At 34.2% G+C, this 19,940-nt stretch overlaps 1 protein-coding gene across 3 annotated transcripts; it reads left to right on the top strand.

Moving 5' to 3' along the window:
* The first annotated feature begins 8,204 nt into the window (after nt 1-8,204).
* LOC126976880 (microtubule-associated protein RP/EB family member 1) lies at nt 8,205-16,650 on the top strand. Of its 3 annotated transcripts, none has more exons than XM_050825511.1 (6): nt 8,205-8,335; nt 8,772-9,057; nt 9,777-10,011; nt 12,166-12,266; nt 13,695-13,850; nt 14,390-16,650. In XM_050825511.1, exons 2-6 carry the CDS (start codon nt 8,791-8,793, stop codon nt 14,456-14,458), a joined length of 828 nt encoding a protein of 275 aa, XP_050681468.1. In that variant the 5' UTR covers nt 8,205-8,335; nt 8,772-8,790; the 3' UTR covers nt 14,459-16,650. The 3 variants fall into 3 exon arrangements, with proteins under 3 accessions (XP_050681468.1, XP_050681467.1, XP_050681469.1); XM_050825510.1 differs by having other exon boundaries at nt 8,218-8,425; XM_050825512.1 differs by lacking the exon at nt 9,777-10,011 and adding an exon at nt 10,239-10,467 and having other exon boundaries at nt 8,232-8,425.
* The last annotated feature ends 3,290 nt before the right edge of the window (nt 16,651-19,940 follow it).

Genomic DNA, 19,940 nt, shown 5'->3' with positions numbered 1-19,940 from the left:
TCCCTTAAAGCCTCGCCTAGTATCGGAATACTGGGTCTCGAAATCTCGAGCGATTGCCGATTCCGTGGCCATGTGGAGGGCAAAGCCAAATTGGCTTCAAAGAAACTGGGCATCATTAATAGAGCACGGCAATACTTCAAGCCGGCCCACATTCTAGTGCTGTACAAAGCGCAGGTCCGGCCACACATGGAGTATTGCTGTCATCTCTGGTCTGGCGCACCCCAGTATCAGCTCGATCCATTTGACCGCGTGCAACGCGGAGCAGCTCGAATTGTCGGGGACCCAGTCCTCTGTGAACGGCTGGATCACTTGGCGTTGCGTAGAGACGTCGCTTCATTGTGTGTCTTCTACCGCATTTATCACGGGGAGTGTTCCGAAGAGCTGTTTAACCTAATTCCTGCGGCCGAATTCCACCTTCGCACGACACGCCACAAGTTAGGATATCATCCTCACCATCTGGATGTGTGGCGGTCCTCCACAGTGCGGTTTACAAGGAGCTTTCTTCCACGTACTACAAAGCTGTGGAATGAACTTCCTTAAAGGCCGGCAACGCTCCTGTGATTCCTCTGGTGTTGCAAGAGAGTGTGGGCGGCGGTGATCACTTAACAACAGGTGACCCGTACGCTCGATTGTCCTCCTATTCCATAAATAAAAAAAAATAAAAAAAGTTAAACCTACTCATGAAATGGCATAGTAACGGTTTTGGTTTCTTCTTCTATTTTGTTTCTTGTATTTTGAAGCTTTATTATATTATTGAAATTGATTTATTATTATACTTTCATAAAGTACAGAGAAAATTCTATAAATTATGGAAGAAAGTGGTGTAAATAATAGTGCGGGAAAATCTGATAAGTACGTGGGTACTAAGAAAGTTACAATTCATACATTAATATGACATGTATGTATATAAACATGTGTGCTTTGTATTTATTAAATATTGAATTATCAATATAGTTCATACAAATTTATATGAGCTATGCACATAATTAAATTTTTAATTTAATATGGAGACTATATATAGCGCATTTCACGCCAAATATACAATTTTTAACCTTTTATTTTTTTAATATCTATAATTGTTTGAAAATGATTTATTTTCTATTAACTATTTTTGTAGTTTCAGTTATGATAATTAATGATTCGATAATATGATTATTAATTATGATGATGTAATTTTGGAGACTGAGCGTTTGGAGATTGAATAAAACACCTGCTTGAGTAGTATGAAGAATGTGAGCAATATGTGGAATTTATTATATTTTATTTCAGTTACACGATATATATACAAAATCCTTAAAACTAGTTAACCAATTACAATTGTTACTTAAAAAATATTTACAAGTTTAGAAATTACAAACCAATACTAAAGCTTACATTTTGACCAATAGTTAAACATTTAATTCAAAAAGAATTGAGAATAATATAATGTGTTCTATCTCGCTCTAAAACTAATGCTATCACAGTAAGCCGGCCAGGGAGCGCTTGTGTAAACTCGCGTCGATGCTCGATCGGCTGATGTCAATGAGCAGAGGTTGTGTAACGCGGAGAATACTGGTCATTTGAGTATATCTGCGGTCTTCGAGAGAACGTGACGATGCTTGTACTTCGATGAGCACCTATACTTCAAGTTATATGGAGTATACACATTTTACCCACTCATGTACCCGACACTGTTCGTGCTGGGTATGGTAGGATATACTGAGTTGAGCGTCCGTAGGGATTTTTTTCTAGCAGCGTATGTGGTGAAGTTGTAGCGCGGAAAGGAGCTCAATCCTGGAGTTCTGTGCTGCTTGAGTCTCCGTGTGCCGGACCGGTACGTGTGGAGGCGCCTCCATCCGCCATTCCGATGGCGAGAACAAATGTGTCGGCAAAGTCGCCTTTAACTAGAGCCCTTCGCCATATAAATGAACTCCACATCAAAGTGGACATTTTTAGGTGTACGTGGAGTGAACTCGCAAGGGTATTGTTATATGTAGTATGTTATGATAAATAGTTGTATGTTCAAGTTTTTTGTATTTTCTGGTGTGATGTATTTTTGCTAATGTAATGTTTGGTTTATTATTTTTTGCTATTGTATGATTAGTTTTAGATTGATTTGTTTGTTGTTTGTATATATGTTATTCTTGTGTTTGTAACTGTCGCATTAGGTAATACCTGTAATGATAGTTGCTGTGTGTGGTAAATAAATAAATAAATAAATATTCCTTGCCATGTACAGCATTATGAAATGGTTCTTATCAGAGCTAATATTGCGGTATACAAAATAATATGTTCTTTTAAGGATGAATCTTTCGGGATACGCTTATTACAGTTAATATGCACGATTTATATTTCTACGATCTATAATGCTACGAAGGTATTAATTACGTTAGAAGTTAGATATTAGACATTTATATTAATTGATGTTATTGGTTGTATGTACAGCTACATAATCACGTAATATCTACTTAAATGTAAAATATTTGATATATACCTAATATTTCGTAGAATAGTCGTAAAAAATGTAAATAAAGTAAAAATATATATATTCTTTAAGAATTTTCATTAATGCGTTTATTTACTCTTACATATGATGTCGATCTTTTTTAATTAATACGCTTTTATTAGCTTCTGCTGTATGTCTGTTTGTGACCGACTCCATTGGACTTGATTTTGTTTAGTACCTGTTTAAAGACAATCGTTCTTGAGGAGTAAACTCCAGTCGTGCATCGGACGCTAACACACACACTTTTTTTTAATTTCTATCTCATTCTGCTGTAGATAACTGCCAATAGCATCGAGATAATCTGAAGGTACCTCTAGTTTAGTCTTTCATTGGAAGGAATTTCAAAAAATCTTCGTCAATTATATTTTGTTCTGTGCAATATCTTACAAAAACTGAACATTGCGATGTTGCCAAATAATCGGTACTAGAGTCAAGCTAAGCTAAGCTAAAATACTTGCAATTCTTCGTTCTCATAAATATATTTGGCGATATCTTTAATACGTCGACACATGTCGAATCAGAGAGCTGTATTTTTTTAATTTCTGAAAGTATCTGTTTTTTGTTACTGAATTTATCAAACAGTTCATCGGTAGCATTTACGAAACATTCTTTTACAATTTCTGCGTCGTTAAACGAAGTAATACAATTTATCAATAATATAACAAATTTCATACGATGCTTAAGTTACCGCTGCATCTTGTGATAATGCCGCCGACATAACATATTGTTGTTGTTGCAAAGATCTTTTCAAAAAAGCTAATTTCTCACTTCTTATAGGTGACCCTTGAGGAAAAGTGTCGCTGAATACCAATTTTCGTCGGATATTTTACGTTTATATTTGGGAATGACATTGTCGGTCACTATATTTATTTTATATAATACAAGTTACAATTTCACTCTTAATAGATAACTGCTTTTTGGAATATTTTTTCTCTACTACATTACACTCATTTACTCACTAACTTTGAATCAAATACTTAATACCGTTACGTAAATGATTCGTACGATTGGTGAACACGAACCCTCAATACACATCAAGAGAACTCATAAAAAACAATAACTGCGCCTATTATTCTATCGGAAATTTAAATAGTTAGATTAATAGAATTTGAGGATACAACGGATGGGCCACTACCAAATGCCTGGCGGGCCGCAGTTTGAGTATCACAGCTCTAGCCCTCCCCCATACTATAAAGGAAAGCCTGAAGTGAATAATGTGGAAGACGAATTTATTCACGGCTGAGAGAGTCCGGAATGCGTCGGGATAAGCGAGATTATTATTCAAGAGCTTATTATAATATTACATCTGGAGGAAAGCTAATCAGAAACATTTCAAATAGGAAGTTAGTCTCTCAGTTTTGAAGTAGAATTACATTGTGCTGCACGTTTCGAAATTTTTACAAATAATAATAGTTGGTTAAATTATAAAATTGCCTTTTTCTATTTTCGGAGGTTCTACCTTCATGGTTTGAGATTTATGAGTGAAAGTTTCTGCACATGGTACCTATGTAGTTCTTCTTTTAAAATAATGTGCAATATTGGACTATAGACTATCAGTTATTTTTTTATTCAGCTTAGAAAAGAAAGATAAGAAAGAGTTCCGACGCGGAACCAACGCGGCAGAAACAGCTCGCAATATCAATGTTGCGTTTTTAACGATCTACCGTTTGTGGTAGATGATAGCCATGAGATTGTATTGTTTGCTGATGATACTTCACTTATTTTTAAAGTGAAGCGACGTGCGGATATTGATGACGAGGTAAGCAATGCACTCTCAAAGATAGTGCGTTGGTTTGAGACGAATAATCTGCACTTAAACAGTAAAAAAACAAAGTGTTTACGGTTCATTACACCAAACACAGCGGAGGTACAAACCAACGTACTTGTAAATGACCAGAGATTGGAACTTGTGGACACTACGGTCTTCTTGGGTATCACGTTAGATAAAAAGCTTCAGTGGGGTCCACATATTACCCATCTAGCAGATAGACTCAGCTCTGCGGCATATGCAGTTAGAAAGATTAGAGAGTACACGAATGTTGCGACCGCTAGATTAGTGTACTTTAGTTATTTTCACAGCATCATGACGTACGGTTTATTACTATGGGGTCATGCTGCTGACATTGATATAGTGTTTGCACTGCAAAAGAGAGCTGTTCGTGCTATATATCAGCTTGGTTATAGACAGTCTCTCAAAGAAAAATTTAAAGAAATAAATATTATGACTGTTTATTGTCAGTACATTTATGAAAATTTAATATATGTTCACAAAAATCGTCACCTTTTTGCTCTTAATAGTGATTTTCATTATTATAACACTAGAAATAAGGGATTGCTTGTAACTAATTCTAGTAGGCTTCATAAGATACATAATAGCTTTAAGGGTAAATGTATACACTTCTACAATAAAATCCCAGCCACTGTTCAGGCATTATCTATAAATAAATTTAAATGTTTTATAAAAAAATGGCTCTGTCGTAAATTCTATTACTCCACTTCTGAATATCTAAATGATCGGACAGCCTGGGACTAGATTGTGATTATTTTATAGCGACTGTACAATATTGTATATTTTTATTGAAAAGAGAGCAAAAAAAAGAATGCTGGGAGAGTTTCTTGCGCCACTTCTTCTCTCTCAGAGCGCCATTTGTTTCCGAAGCGGTAGTAGTATCTAGTAGTATAAGAAATGACATCAAAAATAATTCTAAAGGAATCAATTTTGAGAAAATAAATGCCTTTTATGCCTTTTTAGAGGGCACTACTAATGAACATACCGTGCGATTTTGATTTAAACGCTTTCGTGATGGAAACTTTGATTTGAAGAATGAACCATATGGAACACCGCACGCACAGGAAAATTCATTAAATGTGGAACCCGATCCGAGCCAACCTACCCAGGAATTAGCGGCATGGTTTAACGTTTCTTTACCAACAATATTGACTCATTTGTGTCAAATCAATAAAATAAAAAAATATGAAAAATGGGCGCCTCATGATTTCACTTATCTGTAAAAAGATACGCGTGTTGGAACTTGTGTTGCCTTTATTGCTGTACTAATTTTACATACTAGGTACTAAAATAAAGTAAAAAAAGTGCCTCTAAATACTATCGGCAAACGGTCTTTACTGCGGTACAGCTTGTCTTCCGACAAAGGCCTCCTCCAAAGATTTCCATTCTGTCCTATCGTTTGCTGTACGAGTCCATAGTTGCCCCGCTATTTTCTTGATGTCGTCTTCCCATCTCATATTCTGTCTACCTCTATTTCTTTTGCTATCTAGTGGTTGCCATTCAGTTATTAGTCTTGCCCATTTCTCTGTCTTTTCTCTTATCATATGACCTGTCCATTTCCATTTTAATTCTTTGAATGTTTTGTATGTATTCTTAAAATTTGTCTTATTTTTAATGGCTTTTAATTTCACACGATCCTTTCTTTTAACTCCTGTTGTGCTTCTTTCTATTCCATTCTGACAAATTTTAATTTTGTTGGCTAGTTGCTCTGTCAATGCCCATGCCTGTTAATTAAGTGACCAGTGTCGTTTCCACGTATTAACTATTCTTCTTTCTATTTCTTTTTGCATACATTCTTCATTAGAAATTAACTACCCTAAGTATATATATTCCTGAACGTATTCTATTTGCTCGTTATTAACTGTTATTTGCACTATTTGTGCAAAATTCGAAGAATCGATATATAAATGAAGGAATATTGATAGGATCGAATTGTGGCATGCGATGAAAAGTGTATTCTTTCCGATAACCGTAAGCGAAAAATGCAATGGCTGACCCCACGTCAAACGCCGCAATACTGTCCTATAGCAAAGCTTAGCAATAAAAAGGTAATGGTAACTGTATGATGGTCTCAGCATAGTGTTATTCACTATAGCTTTCTCCGATCTGGCCAAACAATAACGGCAGATGTCTACTGTGCCGAACTCCGAACAATGATAGCAAAACTAGCAGTGAATCAGCCCCGACTCATAAATCGATCTTCACCATAAACAATAATAGAGCATTCATGATAACGTGAGACCTTTTGGAGACTGAGCGTTTGGAGATTAAATAAAACAACTGCTTGAGTAGTATGAAGACTGTGAGGAATATATAGAAGATATATTTTTCTTCAGTTACACGATATATATACAAAATCCTTAAAACTAGTTAACCAATTACTATTGTTACTTAAAAATATTTACAAGTTTAGAAAATACACACTAATACTAAAGCTTACATTTTGACCAATAGTTAAACGTTTCATTCAATAAGAATTGAGAATAATATTATGTGTTCTATCTCACTCTAAAACTAATGCTATCGCAGTAAGCCAGCCAGCGAGCGCCTGTGTAAACTCGCGTCGATCCTCGATCATCCGATGTCAATGAGCATGGAGCACCCACTCTGTCGCTCATTGATTAAAATTGAATGAATAGTGATCGAACCCGCGACGCTTTAGTAGAGTTAAGAGTACGCTCGGCCTTGTTGTGAGGTTGTGTAACGCGAAGCATATGACTGATCACGTGCGTATATCTGCGGTCTTCGAGAAAACGTCACGATTCTTGTACTTCAATGAGATGACTACTGGTGATCTGCATGATTCTATGACTTTATGTACAGCATTATGAATGGTTCTTATAAGAGCTAATATTACGGTATATAAAATAATATGTTCTTTTAAGAACGAATCTTTCGGCATACGCTTATTACAGTTAATATGCACGATTAATATTTCTACGATCTATAATGCTACGAAGTAATTTCGTTACAAGTTACATATTAGACATTTGTATTAATTGATGTTATTGGTTCTAGGTGCAGCTACAACCTCATATAGCACGAGAAACCGTTTTTACTCTACAAGAACTGCAATTAGAAGCCATTCGCTAAACCTTGCTCCAACGGACTACCATATTTTTCGTGATTTGGTTGATTTTCTACGTGATAAAAAGTTTTCTTCTCAGGAGGCAGTACAAAATGCTTTGACACAGTTTGTTGAATCTAGATCACAATAGTTCTATCGCAAAGGCATAAATGACCTTCCTATTAGATGGCACCAATGTATAGATAATAATGTTAATCATTTTGATTAAATAATTATGTTGAATTAATTAAAAACGAATATCAATTTTTTAATACAAATCTTCATCATACTTTAACCCCGAATATTTTATAAATAACTTAACATTAAATTCTAACTTTTACATAATATTCATTAACTTTAGTATGATTTCTAATAATTTTTCTCTTTATATGGTTTTCCTTACGACTGGTATTTTACTGAGTGTTTCATTGACTTAGGTATTGTTATTAGATTGTTTAATCTGATGAGATCTTAGACCCCTAATAGATATTAAGCCGAGCCTCGAGATTATGGTATAATTAGGTTCGCCAGGTAGGACATTTACGCGACCTTAGCTTTCGTGTGGTTGCTTCCAGATAAAAGCATATTATTTCAACCCATGGGTTGAAATGGTGTCATGACACCTCTGCATCTGTATGGAGGTTACCTAGAAGTTGAGATAGAGACCCTACGTCAGCGCTTCTGGGACGAGAACGTAGATCTAATTCATGTTCCTTTTTCTGACAGTTTTGTACAATATTTTTGTATATTGTGGTATGAGCTGATGGACTCATTGCCATTGCACGGGATAAATTAAAAAAACTTCTGTGGCCATTTGTTTCTGTGGCGTGATGAATAAATTTGTTGATTGTATACTTCATGACTTCATGTTGATTCGTATTCTCTGACTATTCACTATTCTGGTTTTTGAATTATCTGCTCTGTGCTCAACTGCTCAGGCGTGACCACGTGAACTCTAGAACTAGTCATTTTCAAGTGGAGAAAAAGCTTTTTGGTATAAACATTTTATTAAAAAAGCTCATTTATGTAAAACCTTAAAGCAGTTTTTCCAAAAGTTTAAAGTATCACAGGAATTTTTGTTAAGGTAGGTTATTTAATGTCAAAATATTGTAGATTTGTTTTTCCTGTGCATTCCTAAACTTGAAAAGTGTGAGTCCACCCTGTATCCGTTGTGAAATAATGCATACGATACGATTTTAGTGTACATTTTTAAGTAGTAATAATTGTTTGTATATTTTTATTTTCAATGGTTGTAAACCGTGTTAAAAAGAATAGATCATACCTACGTATTAATTTTCTAGAATGTTTTATGACCTATTTTTAGATCGGCTTTCTTTTTTGTAAGTGGCAAACAGACGGTTTATAGAAATAAAGTAATACGAGTGACACAATACTGGTGAGTAAGATTTTTAACTGATTATTTCTTGTAGGTATATAATATAACTCGAGATGGCGGTGAACGTGTATTCAACAAATGTAACATCAGAGAATCTTTCTCGCCATGATATGCTGGCGTGGGTGAACGATGCTCTTCAATCTAATTTTCGCAAGATAGAGGAACTGTGTACCGGCGCTGCGTATTGTCAGTTTATGGATATGCTGTTTCCTGGTAGTGTACCAATGAAACGTATCAAGTTCAAGACAAACCTTGAACATGAGTATATACAAAACTTCAAAATTCTACAAGCAGGCTTTAAGAAAATGACAGTGGATAAGGTATGTATCAATTAAATCTGTTGAACTGATAATTGTGACATTTTGTTTTGGTTGGAGAAGGGTAAATATTTATCACCTTTTGCACAATCATCACAGACTGGTTTGATCTGGATCTACCAGTGGAAATTTTTTAGCACATGATGCCAAACTTCTGATGATGAGTGGTCCTGTTCAAGCACTATTTGTGTTTCGGTTTGAAGGGGTGGTTTGATAACTAGGCTAGTGAGACTTAAAATCTTATTTCAAGGTGAGGTGCACAAATTTAAAAAACTTGTTAACAGTTTTACCACAGACTGGGAATGAAGTGAACACCCTCAGGCTCTTTAATTATAAATTTTTACTGTACAATATTACATTTTAATCCATATTTTTATTTAATAAAAGTCTGCTGAGTTTCTTGTGCCCATTCTTCTTAGGTCTGAGACAGTCTATTTTTGAATGGGTGGTTTTTGATGTTCAATGGTGAATTAAAATATTTGAATTTGAATTGTGATGCCACTCAAGTTTGGAGTTTGCCAATAATCCTCTATGGTACTGCATTGTAATGAACAGGATGTATAACTTACCATCAGATGAATTTCTTTATCAAATATTTTAAACTTTACCATGAGTTGCATCTCTTTATCTAATATTTTAATCTGCAATAAAACTAACAATAAATTTGTAAAATAAAATATCAAAAATGAATGTTGTTTTATGAGGTGAATGATATTTTATAGGTAATACCAGTGGATAAACTAATAAAGGGCAGGTTCCAAGACAATTTTGAGTTTTTACAGTGGTTTAAAAAGTTCTTTGACGCTAATTATGATGGGAGGGAATATGACGCGTTTGAGGCGCGTGGTGGGATTACAATTGGATCTGGAGCTTGCGAGAGTGGAGTGCCACTTTGTAGTGCTGCTGTTGTTCCACCTCCTCGTGTCCGGCGTGCTGCACCTTTACAACAATCGGGCAGTATGCATCTGAACTGCCTTACTATCATTTAGAGCCATTGCTCTTGACCACTTACATGTACATTTGCTTGAGCTATTTAAGTTAGTTCTATATGAAGTATTCAAAATATGAAGCTGGTCAAAATTAATGCCTCTAATCAGCTCACAAACCTCTTCCATTCCCATGTAACACTCCTGTTGTGGTTGATACTTGATATATCCTTTTATATTTTTTTTTTTTTTTCATAGATAGTACCCATTGACAGACTAGTGAAGGGTCGCTTTCAAGATAACTTTGAGTTCTTGCAATGGTTCAAGAAATTTTATGATGCCAACTACAATGGCTCACCATATGACCCTGTGGCTCAAAGAGAGGGTCTGCCCATGGGGCATGGCTCAGCAGGCGCTGCTCCTCGTTCCACAGCTACAGCTAAGAAAGTGCCATCTGTGGCAAACACCGCCGCTAGACCCCAAACCAGTACTATATCATTTTTTTATTGCCTGAGTTTATTTTGATTTTGTGCTAATTATATCAAAGTATTATTGGTGTATTCCTCTAAATATTTACTAATGGTATTTATTATATTTGAGAGAACCATTGCGCAGTATTGATTTTTCTGTTGCATAAAAAATTTAAATACAGAAGTATTTTAATTTATATAAAAAGTATAATTTTCGTTTAGTTATAGATATTGTTGATGATATATAATCCTTCTCCTTATATCCAAACATTAAATGCATGTTTAATAGATAACGCTAGAATTTCCTAAACCATTAATTATAAATTAAGTAATATTCATATTAGTGTTTTAGACATTCTTGTATTTTATGTATGTACATATTTTTATTTTTTAGCTATGATAATATTTAATTGTGTAATTATTGATATAATAAATAACAAAATGTTTTATTTTATAGTTTTCACTAACTACCAGGCCACTCAGAAAGTTTTGCGAAAAAAAGTTTTTATGTTTAATTATTTACTAATAATAATAACAATGTTCGGATTTTAAATATCCCTCTATATACTTTTGAGAGCTAAATTGAATTATTCTCATAAAAAAATGTAACTACATCGAGAACCTTTTCTTCCATTGATTTTATATAATTTCAAATGTGACCTTTTAATCCAGACGAGTCATTTGATCGACTTCAAATGAGTTTATTGTTGGCATAACTAATTTAAGCGTGGTCATCTATGATTAGGCTATAAAGAAAGAAATTGTTATCCTAAGACAGCTGCAACTGAGAAATACTACTAGCACTAAAAATGTAATTCAAGAAAACAAACGAATTACATAACATGAAATTCAGCACATATTGGATAGGGGAGCGTTTACAATATTTTTCACTAGCACCTGAAGCTCAGAAACGGTGCAGTGACATGATCAATAAATTTGAAGCAACTTGTCATAGCGCGTGAACGATATTGTGCCAGGTACTGGATTTAACAACACGAGCCCGAAACAAAGCGGCCGCTACTTAAAGTGAAGCGACAGAGAAATGAAGATAATATTTTGGTCAGAGTCTTTAGTGTCGATTCCATTACGAAATCAGATCTGCATCAACGCCGCCTGGTATACAAGATGCCTGCCAGTAGTTTTCACTGCCACGAGCGACATGGAACCGACTACCGGGCCATTACATCACTACGACAACCCGCCCGGCGCTCAACACAAGGGACACACCGGTCAGAGTCTCGGGTATCCCTCCTTACAGTCCTGAATTCTTGATCTAGCACCATGTGACTTCTTTTTATTCTGTAACATAATATAAAATCAACTGAAACAGATCTATCTAGTTGTCGTCGGATGATCTGCTAACAACGTTCGAGATGGCAGTAAACGAGGTGTTTGCGACAGACTGGAAAAGGAAGTGTTTCGAAAACGTTTCGTATTTCGGCGTATGAGACTTTGTACAGAGGCTGGTAAAGAGTTCTTTAAAAAAAAATGTCTTATCCACATAAGTTGATTTTTTAGTTTCTCAAAACTTTCTGGAGTGCCCCACGTATTTTGAATATATTCAATTGCTTATAATAAAAAACAAAGGGCGACGGTACGCCTTTGGTAAAATGCTTACCTGTTTTTGCTTGATTTTTTTTGTCATAATAATTTTAAAATATTTTATGTTTAACTTTTGAGAAATAAAGTACCTAATTCTCAATATTTTATAACAGTCGGGAGGGCTAACACCGGTGTGAAATCACCTCCAGTGAACCTGAGACTGAATCAGAATGCTAAGGGAGACTCAAAGGTTATTGAAGAGCTGAACCATCAGGTAAGGTTGATGAAACACTTATAGTTCGTAGTAGTACAAGTGTTCACCCAATATCTTTAAATATTTTCAGATAATTTAATGTTATTCAGGGTGTTGATCATAGACCAGATTGACATAATAATTTATAAATAACATTTTAAGTGACATCTGTTAATGAAAATAACACCCCCCTGATGACCAAGGAAGCTTACTAGATTTATTTTTGTGAAAAAGTACTTTGGTTGAAAATTTACAATTTCATCAGCAGCCTATTGATAGTATTAAGAAGGAAGTTGCAACTAAAACATGTATTATTAAAAATAGCAATCCTAAATGCCATTTTAATTACAAAATATGCAATTTAAGCTCCCCACATAGATAAACATGGAAAGATTTCATTTAAATCGCGCTTCTAGGGGATTTCTTTTTAAAATGTCAAGTTGTGTTTGTGATGAAGTCTCAGAAGAAATATCTCCAATGACTATTCAAATGTCTTATGACTATTAACCATTAAAAAACAACAATTATTGAAATATTATTAATTATGTTTTCACTAAATTCCACCACTGGACAATTTAGCTATTTGGGACAATAACTTTACAAAATATTAATAATAAACTTAGAATACTGTTTTTGAAATATTTGGAGTTAGTAATAAATTCAAGAACATGATAAGGAAGGAACCTTAATTACGAAGCCACTGTAAATGTAATTTGTTAATGTCTAGATATAAATAATAATTGAAATTAGGTTAATTTAGGTTATTGAAGAGTAGTTAATTTATTACCTTAATTTAATATTAGGTATAGTAATTGGTAAATAAAAAGATAAACATTATTTCCGCGGCGCTGCAGCGCGTTTTCGATGGATGCTCGCGTGGACGATTACTATGCGGCTATGAACAATGCGTCCATCATGAGTAGCACCTACGTCCTCCTCAGCACCAGACAGTTCCCTCTGGAGAACTTGATGTTTGACTCATGTTAGCAGTAGGGAGTGCAAGTAGTTTTATAAGGTAGACTTAAGGATTAACGGTAGCAATTAAAATAGTTATCATTAGCTGCATCACCACCATTAATGTTAGTCAGTGACCTTAACATATGTTTATGTTTGTTTTCTTTGACATTTTACATTGCACTATTGGGGCAAGACTGACCCCATGTCACGGGCTATCCTAGTTTGAGAGTCGAGGGTAATTTCAATTAAATGAAATTATTTTATTTGCAAAAAACATTGTATGATGTGCAAGAGTAACAAGGTGCAAGGGTGCTTCAAAAATACCGATTGGCTCTATTAAAAAAGCAACAATACTATGCTATTAGCTTACTAAAACATGGTATTGTTGTTCATATAATATCAAAAGCTAAGGCTTTTATATGAACATGAAAGTTTATTTATTTATAAGCATTTTACTTGCCTTGAGAGACTCATAGTAATATTTAATTTCAGCTTAACGAATTAAAAGCAACAATAGACGGTCTTGAGAAAGAAAGAGACTTCTACTTTGGAAAACTGAGGGATATAGAAGTTATTTGTCAGGAAGTGGAAGAAAATCCTAATGTTCCGATTGTGCCTAAGATTTTGGATATATTATATGCTACTGAGGTAATTTATACATATATGTTTATATTTGTGATTAAAATTTGATTTTATGTTACTCGCTGGCTTTGGTGGATTTAGTTGTAAAAGGAAGTTTGAACTTTCAACATATGACAGCCATAGTATGGCTTGTAATTACAAAAAATGACAACAATAATATAATAGGTCTTTTACACCACATTATTTATTGACACTTTACTGATATTTTAAAGTATAGTATTATGAGTGGGGTGCTTCTACTCATGATTTATTTATAATTCTCCAATGTTCCCATATTTCAACAATGTCTACATTTTGAAATATCATAATTACTATTTATCAGCAATAAGTACCAATTGCTTGCTTATGATTTCAGTCGCCTGGATTACATTTGAAGCAACATTAAGTTTTAAATTAAGTTCTTTTAACTCTTGCTTGGGCCTAAAAATTGGCCCATTTTAATCAAACATTAAGTTTGGCGCTCAGCAACAAAACGTGTAATTAATTTTTATGTAATAGATTCAAATATACTTGCTGTCTTCATTATAAATTGACTTTGGTATCAGGATGGATTCGCACCTCCAGAGGACTTAGACGGAGACAATGCCCATCCACCCGAGGAAGATGAATACTGAACACAAGTCATCATAGTGTATTGTATAATATAGCTTCCATCATCGACAATACCGAGTGCTTTCTATTTCACAGCCAATAATTAGTGATTCTTTGTAATATAAGACATAAAATGGTAAAATATTAGATTATGTTAATTATTACTACTACATAGCTCAAGTCATAGTTCAATATCTAAATTACTCAGGTTAGCTTCACTTACATAACATTGAATAGTGTTACCTAAACTATTAGCTCTGTTACTGAAATAATTGACACTTTGTTATTTTAAAGTGATCACTTCTGGGATTATTTAAATTAATTAATTTGTGACCAAAATTTATGAACGATGCAGGACGCGTTGTACTCGAAAACTCGTTGGCTCATGTTATAAGAGCACTTGGACGGAACCCGAGAGGTCACGGGTTCGATTCTCGCATCATCCATAAATTTTGGTCTCAAATTTAACTCGTATAAAATATAATACAACCGTGTTTATTCATGATATATTCCAATGTTGACGATCAGTTAACAACTTGATAGCTACAATACATAGTCTCAACATCATATCAGACATAAAACATGTCAAGTCCAATTTCAACCTATTAATGTAGAAAGAAGTATTTTTTTCGTAAAACAAATAAAATTTGGTTTGTAAACAAACTTATATCCTATTCTTCAAAGACAACTTATTTGGTTTGATTATATTATGTATAATTTCATTCATTCATTGTCATTTTTATTTCCTATAGAACTTGAAGCACTTGTGTTACTAACAATGTTAGTCTCCCTCAACCATATATTTCCATGTATTATCGCGTTTCGTGTCGAGTGGGTCATTCTTGAAAGCTTATACAATACATAAATAAATATATTTAATTATTTTAAAAATATAAAAATCACTAGTAGACAACCACTATCGGGATATTTACTGTGTGGGGATTTTTTAAGTTGCATAAATCCATGTTGTTTTTAACGTCAAGATCGTGGGACAACATAAATAATTTTATATATTGTCCAGAGAATCATTAAGTGGCTGTGGTATATGTAAGTGCGGAACTAATGTCGGAGCAGTATTTCTTGACTGACTTTTTATTCCTTTGTTTTCACTTTTCCATAATTCGAAGTGCAAATTGTATTATAATTTGATTTTTATGTTGGTAAATATTTTAAATATCCTGAGTGTATGTTTTTGACATTTGGAAAATGTTATTAGAGGTGAGACTTAACTAGATCGGTTTTTGTCACAAAAATCTCAGTAAATTTCATCCACACTGTTAGAGCCAATTCTGAGATCCGAAAAATATTTATCCAAAATATATATTGTGTACAAGAATATAAGAAAATAAAAATTATGCTCTAGGTCTAGACTGTAGATGAAACCATTTATTCCAGAATTTTCCAATTAATTAAAATAGCTTATTTGAAATTATCTCACCTTTACCTTCACAGTTAATTTATTTTAATTTTGTCGGTGAATTTGGTGATGAGATGGTGCAATGATGAAAGGAGTTTTGTAAGGCCTCTTGCAGCGGTCGCTGTAGAAATGCATTTAGTAGATTGTTAATAACATGGAAGATATTTAATGTTAATTGTTAAATGACATGTTGGTTGTAGGGTATTTGAAGACCCATCCTTTTCGGTTTTCAAAATTCCTGTTTGACATTGATATGAAATCAATATTAATTATTATTATATACTAATAAAATAATTCAGATGCAAATAAATTTTAAATTTGAATGTAAGTTATGTTTTAATTAATTCATAGTTCGTACTTTAGGCTTAATAAGATCTGAATAAATGTAAAAAAAAGTTTGGCTGTTTTAAAATTACATAGACTCTTATACTACGCAAATCGTTATCTAAAATACATTATATAGAAATACAATAAATTTATTAATATGGCTAAATGGCAAAGAGCATTTAAAGATACCAGCTGGTGTAATACGAGACCTTAACACAATGTAGATGTAATAGTAATCAGGTACTCGTTGATGTTCTAAAGTATACTAACTGCAGTTGTAATAAAGTTTATTATTAAAATGTATAAGTTTTAGCGCGACCTTTTTTATAATATATATCTTGTATCGATTTTTGACTCAGAATATTTGTGTTCAAAAGGAATTATTTATTTTCTTTAGTATTATGTGAATTGCCTTACTTCAGACATAGCCTCAGGTCAGATTGTGAATATCTAATAAATAATTGATATACATATGTGTTTCATTATTCGCCTTGAGTTTTATAAACCCGCTTTCCTTTTCTAATTTAGTAAAGGTTATGTTATAAAATAAGTTATGGTAGCTAACTATTATAAAAGTGCAATATGGTGTATGTATGGGGTGCAATATGCATGATTTTTAAATTACTTTATTAAATTTTTTTACATCCTAAAAGTTATCCAACACATCAAATTTAAAAACATTCTTATTCAATTAAAAAATAAGTATTCTTTTCCGGCAATATATTTCGGCTATTCACACGCAAATATTTAATGTACTTACCTACTAATAAATACATGTTTGCGCTTCTAGCTAATCAGAACTATTTGAATTTCGAATGTTATATTTCTTGAAACGTTGTAACCTACCTAATAAAAAAAAACAATTGGCAGGAAATCACAGAACAGAAAAAACTAGTAGAAGCACAGTAGACATATTCTACTGTGGTAGATGTACATGTGTCGTTCGTTCAATTTTAGAGAACCGGGTCAATACTGATCTGTCGCCGATATGACCCGGGTCGCGCGACTCGTTCGATCAATTGATTGGTTCAGGTCCAGTTCCGCTTCCGGACAATGGTTCACGGCTCACGCCTCAGAACCAGAACCGTTGCCAATTACCTACGTACAATAGTAGTATGATATTGCAAAGTATCTACTAACTAATAGCGAGAAGTTATTAAGTAGCGGCTGACGAACCACGCATGCCTTCTTATGTTAATATTATATATGTATATTAATTATTATCTTATAATAATAACTTATTATCCAATAAACCTTTTGTTTACCTATACATAGATTTTGTTGTGTGAATTCAAGGTAATAAAAGTGCACCCATGAAAAAAAAAACACAAGCTATTTCAGAAATAATATATTATGTAGTAAATTAATTCACAATGGAAATAATTCAATAAAAGTTGTGTACAACACAGATGCATGCTTTCGATCTAACGAGTTACGACCCGGTTCGCGCGCCGCCCGCCGCGGCTCAATCAGTTAGCGGGGGAGAGGGGGTGCGCGGGCGGAGGCGGGTTGATGAGTCGCGTCGCTCGATCACGAGTGACACGACCCGGGTCGCGCGCCGCGAACCAATCGTTTAGGCTATATATTATTATAATCTTTGGTTTAGGGTGAGAGAAGGGGTGCGCGGGCGGCGGCGGGTGGAAAAAATCATTAAAATTATTTCATAAAATGTAAAGACTATGTAGTTTAACATCGTGTCATGTTCCGTTATGTTCGCTTTCGGTCGAACGTGACCGAATGTCCCATCCCTGTCTAGTAAATGTAAAGATCTCACCAACTATGTCACCGATACACAGATTCATAGCCAAGGGACATTCGCCAGTCTTCCATCGCTTGAGCCTGGCTGTATTTATTTATTTATTTGTGTGTACCTAACACAACAGAATTACAACAAATACATAATAAAAAAATAAACTATCAGCTAAATACAAGATAGGCTGCAACTCCACGAGGGTGTGTACTCAGCATGTTTAGCATAAATTAATAACTATGCAAATACAACAGAAATAGCGATTTTAAAACTAACTTTAGGTAATGTAGTATTATAAAAGAAAAAGATAGAGAGAATATATATTTGGACAAATAGAAGTGAATAATTATGGTAGTTATATTAAGATGCTTTTTTAAAAATTTAAACTAATTAAGGAATTTATATAAACTAGATTTCCATTTACAAACAGATGAACTGTGGATGTCAGGTACTTCACTGATTTCGAGTTGTAGTGCATATTGTATTGACGACAAATTCTATAGATAGGGTTATGGAAGGACACGTTATTATTGCAGAACGGAATGATAAAAGGCTGTTCATGTCTTGAAGACCGATTGGGAACTCTTAGATGGATATTCGACAAGAGGGAAGTAGAAATTGTACCATCCAGTATTTTGTATAAAGTCGTTAGGGCCATGCAATTTGCGACGACTCTCGAGGCTCAGTAACTTGAAGTGAGATAGCCTTTCCTCATATGTAGTCAGCTCCCTTTTTAGACCAAACCTAATCGTCAATACGCGAAGAAGACGTCTTTGAATAGACTCAAGCATATCAGTATATGTATTATATTGAGGTGACCAGACAATGGAGGCGTACTCGATTTGGCTCAGGATTAGCGATTTATAGAGTAACAGTAAACTATTTGGTGACTTGAATTCTTTAGTAGCTCTGCATATGAAGCCAGATAGCTTATTACATTTCTTGGCTATTTCTTCATAGTGATATTTAAAAGTTAGTTTCGAGTCAAAAGCAATACGTAGATCCCGTAAAACAAACTTCCGCTCAAGTGGTATATTATCAATTTTATAGTCAAACAAAATTGGGTTTTTAATACGAGTGAAAGATATAATGGAGCATTTTTTTATACTCAAACTCATACTGTTAGCACTACACCAATCGAGTAGAGTATCAAGATCCAATTGTAGATCAATACAATCACTAACAGTTTTAATTCGACTAAAAATTTTAAGGTCATCCGCATAAAGCAGGGAAACATTTCTTAGCCTAGGGATCAGATCATTAATATATATAATAAACATCAATGGGCCGAGATGGGATCCCTTAGGAACGCCGGATATTATAGAGACTCGTCGTGAGTAGAATCCCTTCAGAGCTACTAATTGACTACGATTGGATATATAAGATTTTATCCAACGTAAGAGGCAACCATGCAGACCCATAGTCTCCAATTTACAGGCCAATATTCTATGGTTTACTCTATCAAAAGCCTTTTGGAAGTCAGTATAGATAGAGTCAACTTGACCATGATCGTTGAAAGCTCTACAAATAAAGTCTGTATACTCCATCAAGTTACTGGCGGTTGACCTTCCTTTTAAGAAACCGTGTTGCTTCTGAGTGATATGCGGGATAAAGTGGTGGTATAGGTGGTCGTAAACTAAGGACTCTAATATTTTGGCAAAACTGGATAAGATGCTTATAGGCCTATAATTAGTACAGTCGCTAGGGTCACCCGATTTGTGTATTGGTATGATGTGTGCTTCTTTCCAAGCATGAGGAAAAACACCAGTTTGTATAGATTTGTTAAAAATCAAGTAAAGAGGGTCTATCAGAGCCTCTGAGCAATGTTTAATAAAGTAGAGAGGAATGCCATCTGGCCCAGCTCCTTTGTTAGGATCCAATGCATTGAGTTTCTTTAAAATATCCTCTTTAGATATGTGCACTGAAAATAGGATAATTAATAGTAGGCTGACTTGATAAAGAATCGTTCATGTGCCTATCTGGTTCAAAAACTGATGAAAAATACTCGGAG

Source organism: Leptidea sinapis, chromosome 42 (genome assembly GCF_905404315.1).
Source record: "Leptidea sinapis chromosome 42, ilLepSina1.1, whole genome shotgun sequence".
Lineage (NCBI taxonomy): Eukaryota > Metazoa > Arthropoda > Insecta > Lepidoptera > Pieridae > Leptidea > Leptidea sinapis.
This window is presented reverse-complemented; position numbering and strand designations above follow the sequence as displayed.

Excerpts from the sequence above, each read along its gene's own strand:
- LOC126976880 (XM_050825511.1), top strand. The coding sequence starts at position 8,791 with ATGGCGGTGAACGTGTATTCAACAAATGTAACATCAGAGAATCTTTCT. Across the intron at positions 10,012-12,165 it reads ACCTTTACAACAATCGGGCA|TCGGGAGGGCTAACACCGGT; the intron begins GTATGCATCTGA and ends ATTTTATAACAG. Across the intron at positions 13,851-14,389 it reads ATATATTATATGCTACTGAG|GATGGATTCGCACCTCCAGA; the intron begins GTAATTTATACA and ends CTTTGGTATCAG.